This window comes from Budorcas taxicolor, chromosome 7 (assembly GCF_023091745.1).
Source record: "Budorcas taxicolor isolate Tak-1 chromosome 7, Takin1.1, whole genome shotgun sequence".
Classification (NCBI taxonomy): Eukaryota; Metazoa; Chordata; class Mammalia; order Artiodactyla; family Bovidae; genus Budorcas; species Budorcas taxicolor.
In genome coordinates, this window is record NC_068916.1 from 11,462,459 (window position 1) to 11,480,580 (window position 18,122).

At 43.5% G+C, this 18,122-nt stretch overlaps 1 protein-coding gene across 1 annotated transcript in view; it reads left to right on the plus strand.

Annotated features, from left to right (window-relative positions):
* The window catches only part of LOC128050472 (adhesion G protein-coupled receptor E2-like), a 47,220-nt gene that overhangs the window by 16,009 nt on the left and 13,089 nt on the right, over positions 1–18,122 (plus strand). The window contains 12 exon segments of the mRNA XM_052642721.1: positions 1,668–1,691; positions 1,694–1,798; positions 2,740–2,886; positions 3,370–3,516; positions 3,603–3,649; positions 3,763–3,840; positions 4,241–4,418; positions 6,465–6,572; positions 6,755–6,975; positions 7,166–7,345; positions 8,957–9,154; positions 9,426–9,661. Coding sequence (XP_052498681.1) covers positions 1,668–1,691; positions 1,694–1,798; positions 2,740–2,886; positions 3,370–3,516; positions 3,603–3,649; positions 3,763–3,840; positions 4,241–4,418; positions 6,465–6,572; positions 6,755–6,975; positions 7,166–7,345; positions 8,957–9,154; positions 9,426–9,661 — 1,669 coding nt within the window.

The window sequence follows — 18,122 nt, forward strand, 5'->3', positions numbered from 1 at the left end:
CAGGCTGTGAGGTCTGCTATGAGAAGAAGACCTGGGCTGGGTCCCTGGGATGCTTGTTCAACTTTTCCAGGCATCAGACGGCTGTCCTGTGTGCCTATCTAGTCTCCCAACCCTCTCTGAACCCCAAGACTCAGAGCCTCTGCAGAGGGTCTCTTCTGGATGTTCAGAACATCCCACCATCACATGGCATCTTATCTTCTTAAAAGAGGAAATGACATTCAAGATACTCAGTGTGGTCACAGCACCGTGTGTTCCAGAACACTATCTGTCCTCATTGCCACTGTTAGTGCCATCGGGGAGAAGACCTGCCCCCACTGGGGCCTCTGAGACCCTGGGTCATGGTGGACTCTGGGGCCCCATCCAGAAATGTGAGAGGAGGAAGACGCAAGGAATGCTCCACTGTCCCCAGCCATCACTGACCCTGCCAGCAACTGCCTGGAGAAGATGCCTCCTGGCACCCTGACACAACATCTCAACTGCTCAGCTTCCATTTATTTTCCCACCCAAGGCTCCACCTGACCCTCTCCCATAACTTCAGTTCATGGACCTGAGGTAGCTCTGATGACTGGGGCCTGGGAGGATGTTGTGTCAAGGGTGTGGCAGAGTGACATCAACCCCCAACCCACTGGAAGAATCCGGTAAATGAAAAGGTTTCCATCTGGTCTCAATGATAAGTTGTCACCAGGGACCATTTCCTCTGGTCTGACCCTCTACTTAGGAGGTCAACCCAGACTGCACAATGACCCAGACCATGTGAGGAAGAAGGTGGAGGCTGAACCCCACTCAGCAGTGTGCACATGTCCATGTCTCTAGTGGGAGGCCAAGTGTCAAGATGGCAGAAACACCTACCACCCTTCGCCCATGAGCACCTTCTCCCTGCTCCAGCCACCCAGCCCTCACCCATCACGAGCCTTGCTCAGCTGTGGATTCTCATCACTTCCTGCCAGTCTGGGAGATGCCATCATGGGAATCAGATAAAGGCACCTTCACAGCCCTAAAGTTGACTAGCCAACATCAGACCCATTGTCCAGCACAGCCTGGTGCCCACTGCTCAGGTGGCTCTGGCCTTTTTATCATCATCCTCATTTTCTGTGCAACTGCCCACAAGCCTCATCCTTGAGCTGCATGACTCAGAGGTGGGTCTTCGTCCATGTCCGTGGAGCTGGAGTCTCAGAGTTAGCATGGATGGAAAAGCGCTGTCCTGCCAGGGTCGGCAGGATCCAAGGAGAACTCAGCTGGTAGCATTCACCCTAGGGAAGTCAGGACACAGTGCATCACCGGGAGCCAAGATGGGCCCTGCTCAAGGATCACAGCTGTACTCAGTTACCAAGAAGACCCACCCAGGCCTTTGTCCAAATCTTTAGCCTGGAACACGAGCATCTGTGATGCCCTCATCCCAGCTGGGAGCTTCCCAGGGAGGCTCATGGAATCAGAGATGGCAGACTGGGTAACTTGGGCCACTTCTGGCCACTTCTGGGCAACAGAACTTCCGGGTCACCATGCTCATCCATAGGATACCTCCATATGAATGAGGAGAGGCCCCCACTCACCAAGGAAGAGACAGCAGGCCCTTCTGGATGCTTCTATGCTGAGAAACGTGGCTGACACCCAGGCTGGAAGGTTGTCCACAGCTGCAGGCATCCATGGGGCTCTCCTTCCCCCTGCAGACATGGACAAATGTCAGCACAGACCAGAGTCTGTAAAGGCCACAGCATCTGCATCAACACCAAGGGAAGCTACACCTGCCAGTGCCCACCCGGCTTGGAATTCAACCCAGAGGACCCGAGGCATTGCACAGGTAGACCCTCAGAAGACAGTGTGAGGCAGGCCTGGAGCTGGGGAAGGAGCTGAGATGGTTCAGGGACCCCAAGAATGAGGGAGACAAGACTCAGGTTCCTGTGACACCAAGGGCCTGCTGGGGCCCTGCCCAGGGATCACCTCCTCGAATGGCCCCACCACAGACCAAGGAGACAGCAGAGCCTTCTGGGCCTGGGGTTTCTTTGTGGAGTTCCCCACCCCCATGAACATCCCCAGACCTCATCCCCTCCTCATCTGTCACATAGGATCAGAGAGAGATGTCACCTCTGGCTTTCAGAGGGGGAACCTCAGTCCAGGGCTAAAGAGAACGTGAGTAAGAGCCTTGATGGGGGAGTCAAGCTTCCATGACTCAGTTTCTATCTTTGCCTCATTTTTCTTCTTAAAAATAGGGACAATGTCCCAGCTGGAGTCATCTTAAGGGAAGCTGCCATGACAAGCTTTGGCAGTGAAGAGGCAGCTGCACTATGAGGAGAGCTGTGTCCTCGGCACAGTGAGGAGCTGGGACACCTGGGCTGCACAGGACTGGTCCTCTGGGTCCTGTTCTAATAAAGGCAGGGATGCAGCTCCAGATGGCAGTGGTGCCTCCCCCTCACCCACCACATCACATGTGGGTCATGATCAGTGCTACAACCTCCCTGGTTAGAAGCCCACAGAGCCTCCTGCACCAGACGTGAAGGGATTCAGCTTGGTCTGGGATTACACCTGCACCCACAAAGCTGTGCCCTGTCCACTTTGCAGGTAGGATCTGAGCTTATGAAACTTTTACATAGAAAATGTTATCACACATTTATATCCCAACAGGCCAGGTAACTTGCAAAGAGAGAGTGTCCTCAGAGAGCAGCGCTAAGAAATTTGAGAAAGGGCTTGAAGAATGGGTGCAGTGAGTGAAGAGGGGTAGCTCTGATCTGGCTTTTTCCTCAGATGTGAATGAATGTACCTCTGGGAGAAAGCCATGCCACAGCTCCACCCACTGCCTCAACTCCGTGGGCAGCTTTGAGTGCCGCTGCCGCCCCGGCTGGAAGCCTATCCCTTGGTCCCCCAATGGCCCAAACAACACAGTCTGTGAAGGTTTGGAGCTCAGATGCTACACTCTTGGAGACCCACACTCAAAACATCTGACCACGTACTCATTGGTACCCACACAAACCAAACAGAAAGATCACTGGGGGTCCCCTTCTGTGTAACGTGTTAAGCATTTTGAGGCTAAATGTGAAAAGATCTTGGAGGGGTGGGGGGGGTTCCTAGGGAATGAGCTGGGGTACCAAGCAGAAGGCTCCCAGGGACCCCAGACAACAGCTAATTACCAACTGGAAAGAGGATATTTCAGTATTTTCACAAGCTGTACTTGTCTCATCTGCTGTCTGTCAGAACCCTACACACTTCCTATATATATTTTCACAGCATCCACTACTCAAGGATGTGCTGTCCTTGATTCTAGGAGGTGGCATAACCTCCTGGGGAACTAATATGGGGAAAAAAAAGAGGAGCACAAGGAGGACAGGGGCCTCACAGGACTGAGGCAGAGTCTGACCCCCTTCTTCTTGTCCCCAGATAAGGACGAGTGCAGCTCCGGGCAGCATCGGTGTCACAACTCCACCGTCTGCGTCAACACTGTGGGTTCATACACGTGCCACTGCCGCCAAGGCTGGGTGCCTAGACCTGGATTCCAGGATAAGCAAAATATCACCATCTGCGAAGGTACCTGTACTGTCCTGATCTAAGACCCGCCCACAGCAAACACAGACACTGCCACACCTAATGAGTTGCTCACCTGTCCCCTGCAGAGATCTCCTTCCCCACCTGGACTGCTCCCTCTGGAATCAAGAGCCAGGTGAGTGGCCCCAAACGGACAGGCAGCAGGAAATCTCTCCGCAAAGCCCGTTCATTTCCCCCAAGCTCCCGCACTCACATGAGGCTCTCTGACCACCTTGTCTTCTCCCCTAGGTGCTCTCTCACTTCTTTAACAGAATCCAGGATCTGCGCAGAAACTTCAGTTCGGCCTCTGTCCTGAACACTGTTCGGGTAAGGGCAGGACCCATAGGAGGCAGGTAGAAGCATCCCATAGAAGCCTTGGGAAACTTTGGTCTGGAAGGGGACACCCCAACAACAATGGCGCACTCTCCCACAGGGTGGGCGGGAAAAGTGGACACGTGTAGCAACTATTGAACACCACGGCACACCTATTAATGCCTTCTCCCTTTCCCTATTTCTGGGTATTGGGTTTACATCATCCTTGACACTAATGAAAAATCTTGACCTCTCAGTGGCTGGAAGGCAGGGGTAAAAATCACCCAGGGAATCCCATCCAGTACCACCTATATCACCCAGACAGTCTCTTTAGTCTGTCCTCTGTGACTGGGTCATAGCTTCATATGGCCTCTCAGATGCATGGGCTACTGGCTTTGTGTCCCCATCCCCCCAGGACCTCGTACAGGAGGTGGGTGATCTGCTGGAGACCCCCAGGGACCTGAAAACCCTGCCCTTCTCAGAGCAGCACTTTGTGGTCACTAACCTGCTCTTTGGCCTGGAAAATGTCCTGAGAGGGGTGAGCAAGGCACTACCAAAAGGGTCATTTAACTTCGGTTCATCTGCAGGCATAGGTAAGTCAGTACCTGAGTTTGACCGCAGGTTCCTGCTTTGCTTGTTCCCTGCCTGCTTGCTCTTCCAATCCCACTAGAGCAAAGTGACCATTTTTATATCTCCCAGTTAATGTCATAAACAAATTAAAATAAAAGGTTAAGGGCAAAATAGTTGAGAGGGATTAAGAGGTACAAACTTGTAGTTGTAAAATAAATAAAAGGATGTAAGGTACAGAATCTGGAGAAGAAAATGGCAACCCACTCCAGTATTCTTGCGTGGGGAATTCCATGGACAGAGGAGCCTGGAGGGCTACAGTCCAGGGGGTCGCAAAAGTCAGACAGGACGTGTTGACTAAACCACCACCAACAATGTTCAGCATAGGGAATGTAGTCAATGATATATGGAAATGAATGGTAACTAGAGTTAGTGTGGTGATCACTTTGTAATGTATGATAATATCAAATCATTGTATCAAACACCTGAAACTATTATAATATTCTAGTTCAATTGCACTTCAGTGAAAAACAGAGAGAAAAAAAGGTTAAAAAGAAATGAAAAACTAAACTTTCATTGTAAAATTAAGTATCAGCACAGGAAATAACTATACTGAAGAATTTACGATAAAATATAAATGGCTTCAGAACAAGACCACCTGGTGTCTCAGACGGTAAAGAATCTGCCTACAATGCAGGATACCTGGGTTCGATCCCTGGGTCAGTAATATCCCCTAAAGAAGGAAGTGGCAATCCTCTCCCAGTCCTCCTGCTTGGAGAATTCCAAGGACAGAAGAGTCTGGTGGGCTGCAGTCCATGGGATCGCGAAGAGTCAGACAACTGAGTCACTAATACTGTCACTTTCTTTTCAAAAGAAAACAAGGTATTAAATTTGGAAGTGTATAAATCTAGTATTATTTGCCATTTAAGTCTGATTTGTTTTAAGTTGAAATGCACTTAATATAAATTCACCATTTTAACCAGAGTGTACAATTTGGAGACATGTAGTAATGTATTCACAGAGGTATATAACCTTCACCTCTATTTCTGAAAATTTTCATAATTGCAAAGGTATTCTCTGTCCACTAAACAGTCACAAATTTCTCCTTTCCTTCAGCCCTGGAAATCAGTTATTGGTTTCCTGTCCCTATGGATTTCCATCCTTGATAGTTCCTATAAATAGAAATAAGTATATTTCCTATAAACATTTGGGTTGTTTCTACTTTTTGACTGTTGTGAACAGTGCTACTGTGCATATTGATGTATAGATATTGGCTTGAATATCTATTTTCATTCATTTGAGTCACAAAGCTAGGAGTGGTATTGCTGAGTTATGTGGTAGTTCTATTTTCAACTTTTTGAGAAGCTACCTAACTATTTTCCCAAAGTGGCTATTTTTCCATTTGCCATTGTCAACAGCAATGTACAAGGGTTCCAATCTCCTTATTGTCAGTGACACCTGTTGCTTCCATTTTTTTTCTTTCATTATAGCCATTCTAGTAGCTGTCAGGAGAGATTGCATCATGGTTTAATCTGCATTTCTCTAGTACCTAAGGATGTTTAATATTTTTATGTCATTGTTGAGCATTTTTGTACCTTTCCTGGAAATATGTCTATCTACTCAAGTCCTTTTGCCTTTTTTTTTTCTTTTGGCCATGACATGCAGCATGCAGGATCTTAATTCCCTTACCAGGGATTGAACCCAGGTCACCACAGTGAAAGCCCAAGTTCTAACCACTAGATGGCTAGGAACTCTCCATCGTAATAATTAAACAGATACACTATATAAAAACATATAGTATATCTGTGTCTCGTTGTAAAAGACCCTAATGCTGGGACAGATTGAAAGCATAAGGAGAAAGGGGCAGCAGAGTATGAGATGGTTAGATAGAAATCACTGACTCAGTGGACATGAATTTGATCAGACTCCATGGGTTAGTGAAGCACTGGGAAGCCTGACATGAAACAGTCCATGGGGTTGCAAAGAGTTGGACACGACTTAGCAACTGAACAGCATGGTGTTATAGTCATCGAAACAATCACAATTACTAATCTAACTCCCACAATTCATAGAACTGTCACTGGAGGTACAGGCGCCAAGCTACAGAAATATCACCTTGATTCAGAATCAGACAAGGATGATGCTGACCTGGGATACAGTGCATGATTCTGGTGACTCAGGTAATGGCTGAGAAAGCAGGTAAGTCTTCACTGTGTGTCAAGATGCCCAAGGATATGACAAATGGGATATTGAAGTTTAAAGGGAATTGTGGAGTATGGTGGGGCAAAAGGAAATAGTCCATCTGTAGAAGAAGAGCTCCTTTTGGGCACTGCAAGATGTCAACCTTAGCCTTGTCCTGCAGGTCTTGCTGTGGTGGGCCTCCTGTCCACTCCAGGGATGGACAGATTCCTGGCTGAGGCCCCTCTGGTCCTGGATGTTGAGGAACCGACAACTCTACGTGAGACACACAGGGGTTTGCTGCAGGAAACCTCCCACATCCTACTGTCAGATGTCATATCTGCCTTTATCACCAACAAGGACACTGAGAACCTCAGGTCCCCAGTCACCTTTGTCTTCCAACATGTGAGTCCAGATGGGATGGAGTGGTGAGTGTGGAACAGGCCTGAGTCCTGGGCCCAGCCTTGGGCTTCGGGGGGCTCTGCCATGGGTGCATAAACTGTTTAGGAAAGCCCTTCACGAGCCAGCTTTGGGTCAGCATTTCTGATTAACAGATCCCCGAACTCACACCTTCTTCCTCTTCCTGTAAACACAGTCAGTGACCCCTGGGCCAAGAGAGAAGGTGCACTGTGTTTATTGGGAGCATGGCCAGAATGGAAGTGGTCACTGGGACACCAGAGGCTGCTGGGTGACCAACACCAGAGACAACAGCACCACCTGCCAGTGCACCCACCTCAGCATCTTTGCTGTCCTCATGGCCCACTACAGTGTTCAGGTGAGACCCCTCGGACAGGCAGCATTCAAGGGCTACTGCTGTGTAACAAACTGCCCCCCACACAGCAGCTTTAGAAACATAGATTTATTATTATCTCATAGTTTCTTCAACTTTGCAAATAGTCATGGTTCAGATGAGCTTTCTGTTCAAGTTCCTACTAGTCTTATAATCCTTTCATCAGAAAATTGGGGTCATCCCCAACTCCCTGATTTCTGGCAGATATCAGTTCCTGGTGTTAGTAGGACTAAGGTAGTGTTTTCTTTATCTCTGGCAGCAGAGAACCAGGCTCAGTTGCCATGGTTGCCTGCATTCCTTCTCATCTGTTGCTGTTGTTCAGTTGCTAAGTCAAGTCCCACACCTCGCGACCCCATATACTATAGCATGACAGGTTCCCCTGTCCTTCAGTATCTCCCAGATTTTGCTCAGATTCATATCCACTGAGACATTGATGCCACCCAATCATCTCATCCTCTGCTGTTCCGTTCTCCTTTTGCCTTCATTCTTTCCCAGCATCAGAGTCTTCTCCAATGAGTGGACTCTGTGCGCATCAGGGGCCAAAGTATTGGAGCTTCAGCTCAGTCCTTCCAATGAATATTCAGGGTTGATTTCCTTTAGGACTGACTGGTTTGATCTCTTTGCTGTCCAAGGGACTCTCAGAGGTCTTCTACAGCACCACAATTCAAAAGCATCAATTCTTCAGCGCTCAGCCTTCTTTCTGGTCCTAATTCTCCTCTGGGACCTCTCACAGTGCACCAGTGAATCTGTCTGGAGATCAGCAGGAGAAACTCCCTCATGTCAGAACTCTCTCAAACTCTGAATCGTTTTCTGCAAGAAGAGCCTACCTCTTCTGAGGGCTCTTCTGGTTACAACAAGTCCAACCAGGATAAACTCTCTAATTCAGTTGATGGAGGGCTTGAATTTCACCTGCAACACTCTCTTCACAGCAGCACCTGGGTTGGCTCTTGACTGAACATCTAGCAGAAGGTGGAGATGAGGGTGTGGTTGCCAAATTAAAATTCTGTTTACCCCAGGGTCTTCACAAGAGGTTGCTCAGGAGCTGCAGAAAATACGAATTTTATGCTACTACCATTGCCAAAATACAGTAGACTTCCTCCATCAAGGGTTCAGTTCTAATCTATAATCATTAGTTCCCTTCTAAGAATGGATATTTCAGGGATGGGCGAGTGGCATCCAAGGCAGGTGATTAATACCTGGACAGAGAGTCTCAGGTACAGACTCTGTCACACACCATCACATGGTGGGGATGGAGGGTGATGCTCAGCATGAAATCTCATGCCTCTGTGTACCTACCGTGGTAACCAGGAGGCTGAGTCATGCTCAGCAGTCTACAAGAAAATAAACCCTTGTGAGTTCCAGAGTTTGTTCTTGACTAAAGATTCTCCTGTCTCTCTGTCCTTCCAGGGGCAGAATTAATCATTCAGATCCCATAAAATTCTAACATTCAGAACCTGGAGAAAGCTATCCACAAATATACCAACTCTATCTAGGTCTTCTATTCTGATTTTTCTATGTCTAAAAATAAAAATGGTGGAAGGGTCATTACCCAGAGCAGGAAAATATGACTGTGGTCCCCTCTCTGCTGGGTCCCAGGAAAAGGATCCCGCACTGACTGTGATCACCTACGTGGGGCTGAGCCTCTCTCTGCTGTGCCTCCTCCTGGCGGCCCTCACCTTCCTGCTGTGCAAAGCCATCCAGAACACCAGCACCTCGCTCCACCTGCAGCTCTCGCTCTGCCTCTTCCTGGCCCACCTGCTCTTCCTCACAGCCATCGATAGAACTGAGAACAAGGTTCGTATACTTTTCCAAAATACTCCTCCCCAGGGGATTCTGAGTTCATGGAGCCACACTGCTTTGGACACTTTCATAAAATGACTTGGGTTCCAGGTAAGGTTAAATTGGTAAATAAGCAGTTTCACATTGACTGCCACAACTAGAAGACAAACACTCTGTTGACAACTCCTTCATCTACATCAAAGTTCTCCCTAGTGGCAAGTTATAGAAGTACCGGGCCGTGCTCCTCCCTGACAGTCCCTCCTGGTGACACCTTCCTCCTCCGCAGGTGCTGTGTGCCGTCATCGCAGGTGCCTTACACTATCTCTACCTGGCCTCCTTCACCTGGATGCTGCTGGTGGGCCTGCACCTCTTCCTGTCTGCCCGCAACCTGACGGTGGTCAACTACTCCGGTATCAACAGGTTCATGAAGAAGGCCATGTTCCCTGTTGGCTATGGAGTCCCTGCTGTGATTGTGGCCATTTCTGCAGCATCCAGGCCTCATCTTTATGGGACACCCACCAGGTAAATTAACTTCCAACTGTTCTTATCTCTCCAGCACAATCATGTGTTGTAGAACAAAGGTAGTATTTGATTGTGACAGATCATAATATATAGACACTAAGTAATAATCCCTAGGTTATCTTTGGTAGAGGATGATAATAATTAAGTAGAATGCCTTCAACCTCTGTTCAAGAAATACAAAGAGGAAATCAAAGGAAGTGCTTAGGACATCATTTAGAAAAATATAACCTGCTTTTTTATCCTAATTCTATAGGCTGTTTCAATTTTTCATTTCTAATAGTAGAGCTGATGTAAATAATTAGAATAATAGACTGTATCATAATTTAGCATTTACAAGGTGCTTACTTTGTGCCAACGCATTTTTGCAACCATTTTAATGTGTGTTAATTCAATTAATCCTCATAACAATACTATGAGGTAGACACTGTAATTCACCCCACTTTACAGATAAGTAAACTGAGGCACAAATAATTTAAGTCAATGAGGAAACGTGCAGTTTAATTCAGTTTCGTAGGTAGCCAAGCTTAATTCAAATTCAGAGTCAAGCTTCTTAGCTTACACTTTTATTTTCAGCTTTTAATACTAGACTTAATGTTTTTGCATTTTTATTGACATATACTACATATACTGTAGGGCTTCCCTTGTGGCTCAGCTGGCAAAGAATCTGCCTGAGATGTGAGAGACCTGGCTTCAATCCCTGGGTTGGGAAGAAACCCTGGAGAAGGGAAAGGCTACCATTCCAGTATTCTGGCCAGGAGAATTTCATTGATTGAATAGTCCATGGGGTCACAAAGAGTCAGACATGACTGAGCAACTTTCACTCACTCACTGCAAAATTCACCCTTTGAAACTGTACAAATCAGTGGCTTTTAGAATAGTCACAGAGTAGTGCAGCTATCATCACAGTCTAATTTTACATTTTCAACTCCCCAAAGAAGCCTCATACACAATAAAATTCACTCCTCATTCCTTCTACCCACTCCTCTGCCCCAGCCCCTGAAAAATACTTATCTACTTTCAGTCTCTACTGGATACTTCACATAAATGCAATTATGCATGTGGTCTTTGGTGGATGTTTTTACTTAGCCTGAAGTTTTCAAGGTTCATTCATATCGTAGTATATATCATGACCTCACTTTCTGTTGTTGTTTTTGTTGCTATCTTTTTGCAAATAATATTCCATTATATGGATATGTCACATTTTGTTTATCCATCCATCAGCTGATAGACATTTAGATTATTTACCTTTTTGTAAAGCTATAATGAATGAGATCACTATAAACATATATGTACAAGTTTCACTTTTCCTGGTTATATATCCACTCTACAGGTAGAACCCTGGGGTCAAATGGAAGATCTGGTTAGCCTTCTGACAAACCACCACTTGTTTTCCAAAGCTTCTGGACCATTTTACATCCCAACTAGCAATATATGAGGGTTTCAGTTTCTCCATGTCGTTATCAATAGTTATATTCTATGTTTAAAAATTTATGTTACAGGACATGGTCTAGTAATACAATCATCCTTCTTTGAGTAAAAACTATCTCTAGATTGTGGTAAGCTTTTCCTGTCCCATAAAACAGAAGCCACAAGTACCTTAAGGATGCAAAACTGTAACTTCCTGCATATCTTTCCATACAGAAATTGTCTTGTTGGTGTCCTGGGCTATTTTGAAAAGTTTCCACCTGTAGGCTTTTTAAAACATCATCATTAGTAGCTTCCCCCCCATTCCCACCCCACAGCTTTGATAAATCTTCATTACTCATTCTTTTGCTCAGACTATGCCATTGTAAATATAGTTCCTAACATCTTAAAATTGCTTTTTCCTCAGTTTTCAAGGGTGAAGTCATTTGTAAAACACGTAGTTAAAGTTATTGTGGTCTTTTCTTTACTGCAAGCCTTTTTAATTACTACAGGCTGCATTACGCTATATATAGCCTTTCTCTCTTTAAGTCCGCTCCCGTCACTAGCTTCTCTTGTAAGCTAATCCTGCCTCATACTTTAAATCTATTTCAGTGACCAAGGGCAGAATTCTTTGTGGCCTTATCTTTCTTTGTTTTAACTGTTTACTGGCTTTTCCTTGCAAGCTTGCTTATTTCTGAGTAGTATTTGTTCTGCTCTCTGTTGAGTCTGGAAGTAGCCTTCACACAGTGCTTTTTGTTCAGAGCGCAGAAATGTTTTCCATGCTGCTGAAATGGGCCACATGTTTCCTGCACTTCCCAAGTTTGTTATTTAGTTACCAACTTATATTAAATTGACTGATAACAAATAAGATGCTTTTGAAGCACAAACTATTGCTACCCAGCACTGCAACTCAAAATATTTTTTTCAAGTTTATGACTTTATTAACATGAACTTTTGCTTTTTCACTGTTTAACTATGTCTAATTTTGGCTCTGTTTATTTTAATAAGATAATTGAAATATTGGACTGTAAACCCTTTTCATTGTTGGTTCCTTTTTTAAGATTTAAGAGTATACTCCTACAGGCCCCCACCTCCACCCCCTGCCACTGTTTTATGCCATTCTACATACCACAAACTGAAATGATTTGTCTGCTATGGCTTATCATTTATCGGTAGTTCTTTTGTCAGCTGCTTAAAAAATTTTTTGTGAATTATTTTCAGTGTAAAATTTACAGGAGCCTCGTCCTCCAGTTATAGTATTGTAGAACGTGGCCCTTCCTCCAATTGTGGCATTATTAGAGATGCTGATCATTTTCCCTCATAAAGGCTCTCAGAATGGTAACCACTTCAGTTAAAGTATAGTACGTTCAAGATTTTTTTTTATGTCATGTATTAGAAGTATATCCTGTGCTTTTATGATTCTATGCAGTTTCTGAAAATATGCATAGACGCTGTCTCTTATCTAATATATTGTTTTAATTGATTACATAGATTGAGAAGGCAAACAAAAAGCTATAAATATAAAATGGTTTTTTATTTTGAATGGTTTCAGAGTTGAACTCTAGTATAATCTGCTGCTGACTTTTCTTAAACCACGACAAGTAAAGATATCCGAATGTGTGTATTAACTGGTAAACTATTTGTCACTCTTACTGCACAGACTTATTTGCGATATTAATTGGTTATTTTTTTTTAACAAAACTAGTACTGTCTGTGCCCTCACAGGAAATTGTCAACAGTTTTTAAGAACTAAACTATTCATGCTTAATCAGATAATCCATGAGGGGGTGGGGATGGTGGGGTTCTTTTTGAATCAAAATGTTATTCAATTATTAACTAAGTCACTTACTTTTGATTTCAAAAGCAGCTGTGTTTCTGATGAATACTGAACAAATGTGTGTAATTTTCTGTGCCAAACGTTTGACTTTGTTTTCAAGTGCTGTAATGTGGTAGAAACAATAATATATTAGGGTTTCTATTTAACCCTTTCAGGAATGAACTGTATTTCCTTTTATTAATCTTTCCCTGTGTTGTGATAAATGTTTGCCAGCATTCAGTACTGTGTTGGTCCAGATATAGGTTTATATGCTCATTTTTAGCTTATTTCTTGTACCTTGCATCATGCTTTATGCATTCAGTCCTTAAGGGGTTTATTTTACAAACTGTGCACCTGTAAGGTTTGTTAACAATAAGATAGAAAATTGAGCAAGTTTATACCATGATTTTGTAGAAAAAAGAATCTGCTCAGGTCCATATTTCATCCATGAGAAACCTGCAATATGAGCAGTTTCAAGAAATAAAAAGGAAATGTAAAAAACAATAATAATAAAAATTTAGCTATCCTAATGAGAATGGAGTCAAATTTCACTGTGGTTTCCATTTGTGATTTCTCCAGTGTCTACTGATGTTGAGCATCTTTTCACCTGCTTATTGGCCATTTGCATATTTTCTTTAGAGAAACACATATTCAAATATTTTACCTTTTTTGGAAATTTTGATTTTATTAATATTGGCATTGAAAATACCAGGTAATGCCTTTTCAGAAAAAACAATGGCATTGGATTATCGTAAAGTCGTGACATGAATCCAGCTCTCAAGGAAGAAATGTCTATCGGGTCAAATGAAACTGCAAAGCAGAACAAAGCAGGATGTTATTGCAGTCAACAGGCAAAAAGTTAGTAACTTCTAGAATCCACTCCTTGGGCTCCTTAGAACTATGTACATATTTCGACACATATTTGAAGAAGATATCCACATATCCATCATCAAGAGCGATATAGATTTTGTTTCTACCTGATGGGATGCAGTCACCCATCTTAAGTGAAAATGATTTTCACTCTTCTCAGAATAAAAAGTCACATCCTCCCAAAGGGTATCATATTAATTACTGGCCTATATCAAGTATTTCATAATTTCTTAGGTTTATATTTAAACTGAAATATAGTTGATTTACAATGTCTTATTAATTTCTTCTGTACAACAGACTGATTCACTTATATATGAACATATGCATATATAGTCTTTCTAATTTCTTTTTTGAAATTAAATATTGAATTAAATATTCAGTTTTGATATTGAAATTGAAATATTCTTTTCAATTATGCATTTTTTAAAATTGGAGGCTAATTGCTTTACAATGTTGTGTTGGTTTATGCCGTACAACAGGGTGAGTCAGCCATAATTACATACATATATATCGCACCCCCTTGAGTCTCCCTCCCTTCCCCTCATCCCACCCCTCCAGGTCATCACAGAGCACTAGGCTGGGCTCCCTGTGTTATACAACAACTTATCAGCCATTTGTTGTACACATGGTGTTGTATTTATGTCAATGTTATTTTCTCAGTTGGTCCTACTTTGCTCTTCCCTCACTGTATCCACAATTCCATTCTCCACGTCTGCATCTCCATTCCTTCCCTGCAAATAGCTCCATCAGTACTATTTTTCTAGATTCCATATAACTGCATTACTATATGATATCGGTTTTCTCTTTTTGACTTACTTCTCTCTGGGTAACAGCCTCTAGGTTCATCCACCTCCTGACAACTAATTCAAATTCGTTCTTTTTACATCTGAGTAAGATTCCATTGTATATATATACCATAACTTCTTTTATCTATTCATGTGTCAGTGGATATCTAGGTTGTTTCCATGTCTTGGCTATTGTAAATAGCACTGCAGTAAACACTAGGGTACATGTGTTTTTTTAATTATGGTTTTCTCAGGGTAATTGCACAGTAGTGAGATTGCTCGGTCGTATGTTTTTTTTAACCCTAGATTTTTAAGGAATCTCCATACCATTCTCCATAGTGTCTGTATCAATTTACGTTCTCATTAACAGTGCAAGAACGTTCCCTTTTCCCAACACCCTCTCCAGCATTTGTTGTTTGTAGGTTTTTTTGATGATGGCTATGAATTTAACTCAGATGATCATTATATCTATTACTGTGGGCAGGAATCCTTTAGAAGAAATGGAGTAGCCATCATGGTCAACAAAAGAGTCCGAAATGCAGTACTTGGATAAAATCTCAAAAACGACAGAATGATCTCTGTTTGTTTCTAAGGCAAGCCATTCAATGTCACAGTAATCCAAGCCTATGCCCCAACCAGTAATGCTGAAGAAGCTGAAGTTGAACGGTTCTATGAAGACCTATGAGATCTTTTAGAACTAACACCCAAAAAAGATGTCCTTTTCATTATAGCGAGCTGGAATCCAAAAGTAGGAAGTCAAGAAACACCTGGGGTAACAGGCAAATTTGTCCTTGGAATACTGAATGAAGCAGGGCAAAAGCTAATAGAGTTTTGCCAAGAGAACGCAGTGCTCATAGCAAACACCCTCTTCCAACAACACAAGAGAAGACTCTACATATGGACATTGCCAGATGGTCAACACCGAAATCAGATTGATTATATTCTTTGCAGCCAAAGATAGAAACGCTCTATACAGTCAGCAAAACAAGACCAGGAGCTAACTGTGGCTCAGATCACGAACTCCTTATTGCCAAATTCAGACTGAAAATGAAGAAAGTAGGGAAAACCACTAGACCTTTGAGGTATGACCTAAATCAAATCCCTTATGATTATACAGTCGAAGCGAGAAATAGATTTAAGGGACTAGATCTGATAGAGTGCCTGATGAACTACGGAATGAGGTTCGCAACATTGTACGGGAGACGGGGATCAAGACCATTCCCATGGAAAAGAAATGCAAAAAAGCAAAATGGCTATCTGAGGAGGCCTTACAAACAGCTGTGAAAAGAAGAGAGGCGAAAAGCAAAGGAGAAAAGGAAAGATATAAGCATCTGAATGCAGAATTACAAAGAACAGCAAGGAGAGATAAGAAAGCCTTCCTCAGCAATCAATGCAAAGAAAGAGAGGAAAACAACAGAATGGGAAAGACTAGAGATCTCTTCAAGAAAATTAGAGATACCAAGGGAACATTTCATGCAAAGACAGGCACAACAAAGGACAGAATGTGTCGGGACCTAACAGAAGCAGAAGATACTAAGAAGAGGTGGCAAGAATACACAGAAGAACTGTACAAAAAAGATCTTCACGACCCAGATAATCACAATGGTGTGATCACTCATCTAGAGCCAGACGTCTTGGAATGTGAAGTCAAGTGGGCCTTACAAAGCATCACTACAAACAAACCTAGTGGAGGTGATGGAATTCCAGTTGAGCTGTTTCAAATCCTGAAAGATGATGCTGTGAAAGTGCTGCACTCAATATGCCAGCAAATTGGGAAAACTCAGCAGTGGCCACAGGACTGGAAAAGGTCAGTTTTCATTCCAATCCCTAAGAAAGGCAATGCCAAAGAATGCTCAAACTACCGCACAATTGCACTCATTTCACACACTAGTACAGTAATGCTCAAAATTCTCCAAACCAGGCTTCAGCAATATATCAATCATGAATGTCCAGATGTTCAAGCTGGTTTTGGAAAAGGCAGAAGAACCAGAGATCAAGTTGCCAACATCAGATGAATCATCAAAAAAGCAAGAGAGTTCCAGAAAAACATCTATTTCCGCTTTATTAACTATGCCAAAGCCTTTGACTGTGTGGATCACAATAAACTGTGGAAAATTCTGAAAGAGATGGGAATACCAGACCACCTGATCTGCTTCTTTAGAAACCTGTTTGCAGGTCAGGAAGCAACAGTTAGAACGGGACATGGAACAACAGACTGGTTCCAAATAGGAAAAGGAGTACATCAAGGCTGTATATTGTCACCCTGCTTATTTAACTTCTATGCAGAGTACATCATGAGAAACGCTGGGCTGGAGGAAGTACAAGCTGGAATCCAGATTGCCAGGAGAAATATCAATAAGCTCAGATATGCAGATGACACCACCCTTATGGCAGAAAGTGAAGAGGAACTAAGAAGCCTCTTGATGAAAGTGAAAAAGGAGAGTGAACAAGTTGGCTTAAAGCTCAACATTCAGAAAACGAAGATCATGGCATCCGGACCCATCACTTCACGGGAAATAGATGAGGAAACAGGGGAAACAGTGTCAGACTTAATTGGAGGGGAGGGGGACTCCAAAGTCACTGCAGATGATGATTGCAGCCATGAAATTAAAAGACACTTACTCCGTGGAAGGAAAGTTATGACCAACCTAGATAGCATGTTCAAAACAGAGACATTACTTTGCCGACAAAAGTCTGTCTAGTCAAGGCTATGGTTTTTCCAGTGGTCATGTATGGATGTGAGAATTGGACTGTGAAGAAAGCTGAACACAAAAGAATTTATTCTTTCGAGCTGTGGTGTTGGAGAAGACTCTTGAGAGTCCCTTGGACTGCAAGGAGATCCAACCAGTCCATTCTAAAGGAGATCAGTCCTGGGTGTTCTTTGGAAGGACTGATGCTAAAGCTGAAACTCCAATACTTTGGCCACCTCATGCGAAGAGTTGACTCCTTGGAAAAGACTCTGATGCTGGGAGGGATTGGGGGCAGGAGGAGAAGGGGACGACAGAGGATGAGATGGCTGGATGACATCACTGACTCGATGGACATGAGTTTGAGTGAACTTCAGGAGTTGGTGATGGACAGGGAGGCCTGGCGTGCTGCGATTCATGGGGTCACAAAGAATCAGACATGACTGAGCAACTGAACTGAACTCAGCTGAACTGAATTCTGACCTGTGTGAGTTGATACTTCACTGTAGTTTTGATTTGCATTCCTCTAATAATGAGTGATGTTGAGCATCGTTTCATGTGTTTATCAGCCATCTGCTTTATTCAATAGGATATTGTGTGCTACGCAACAGGGCCTTGTTGTTTATCCATTCCACAAGTAATCACTTACATCTGCTAACCTGGACCTCCCACTGCATCCCTCCCCCAACTCCCTCTCCCTTGGCAGCCACAAGTCTGGCCACTACGTCCACGAGTCTGTATCCGTTTCATAGATAGGTTCATTTTCGTCATATTTTAGATTCCATAGATAAGTGATGTCATATGGTATTTATCCTTCTCTGTCTGACTGACTTCTCCAGTGTGATCGTTGCTAGTTGCAGCCATGATGCTGCAAATGGCACAGCTTCGTTACATTTGTG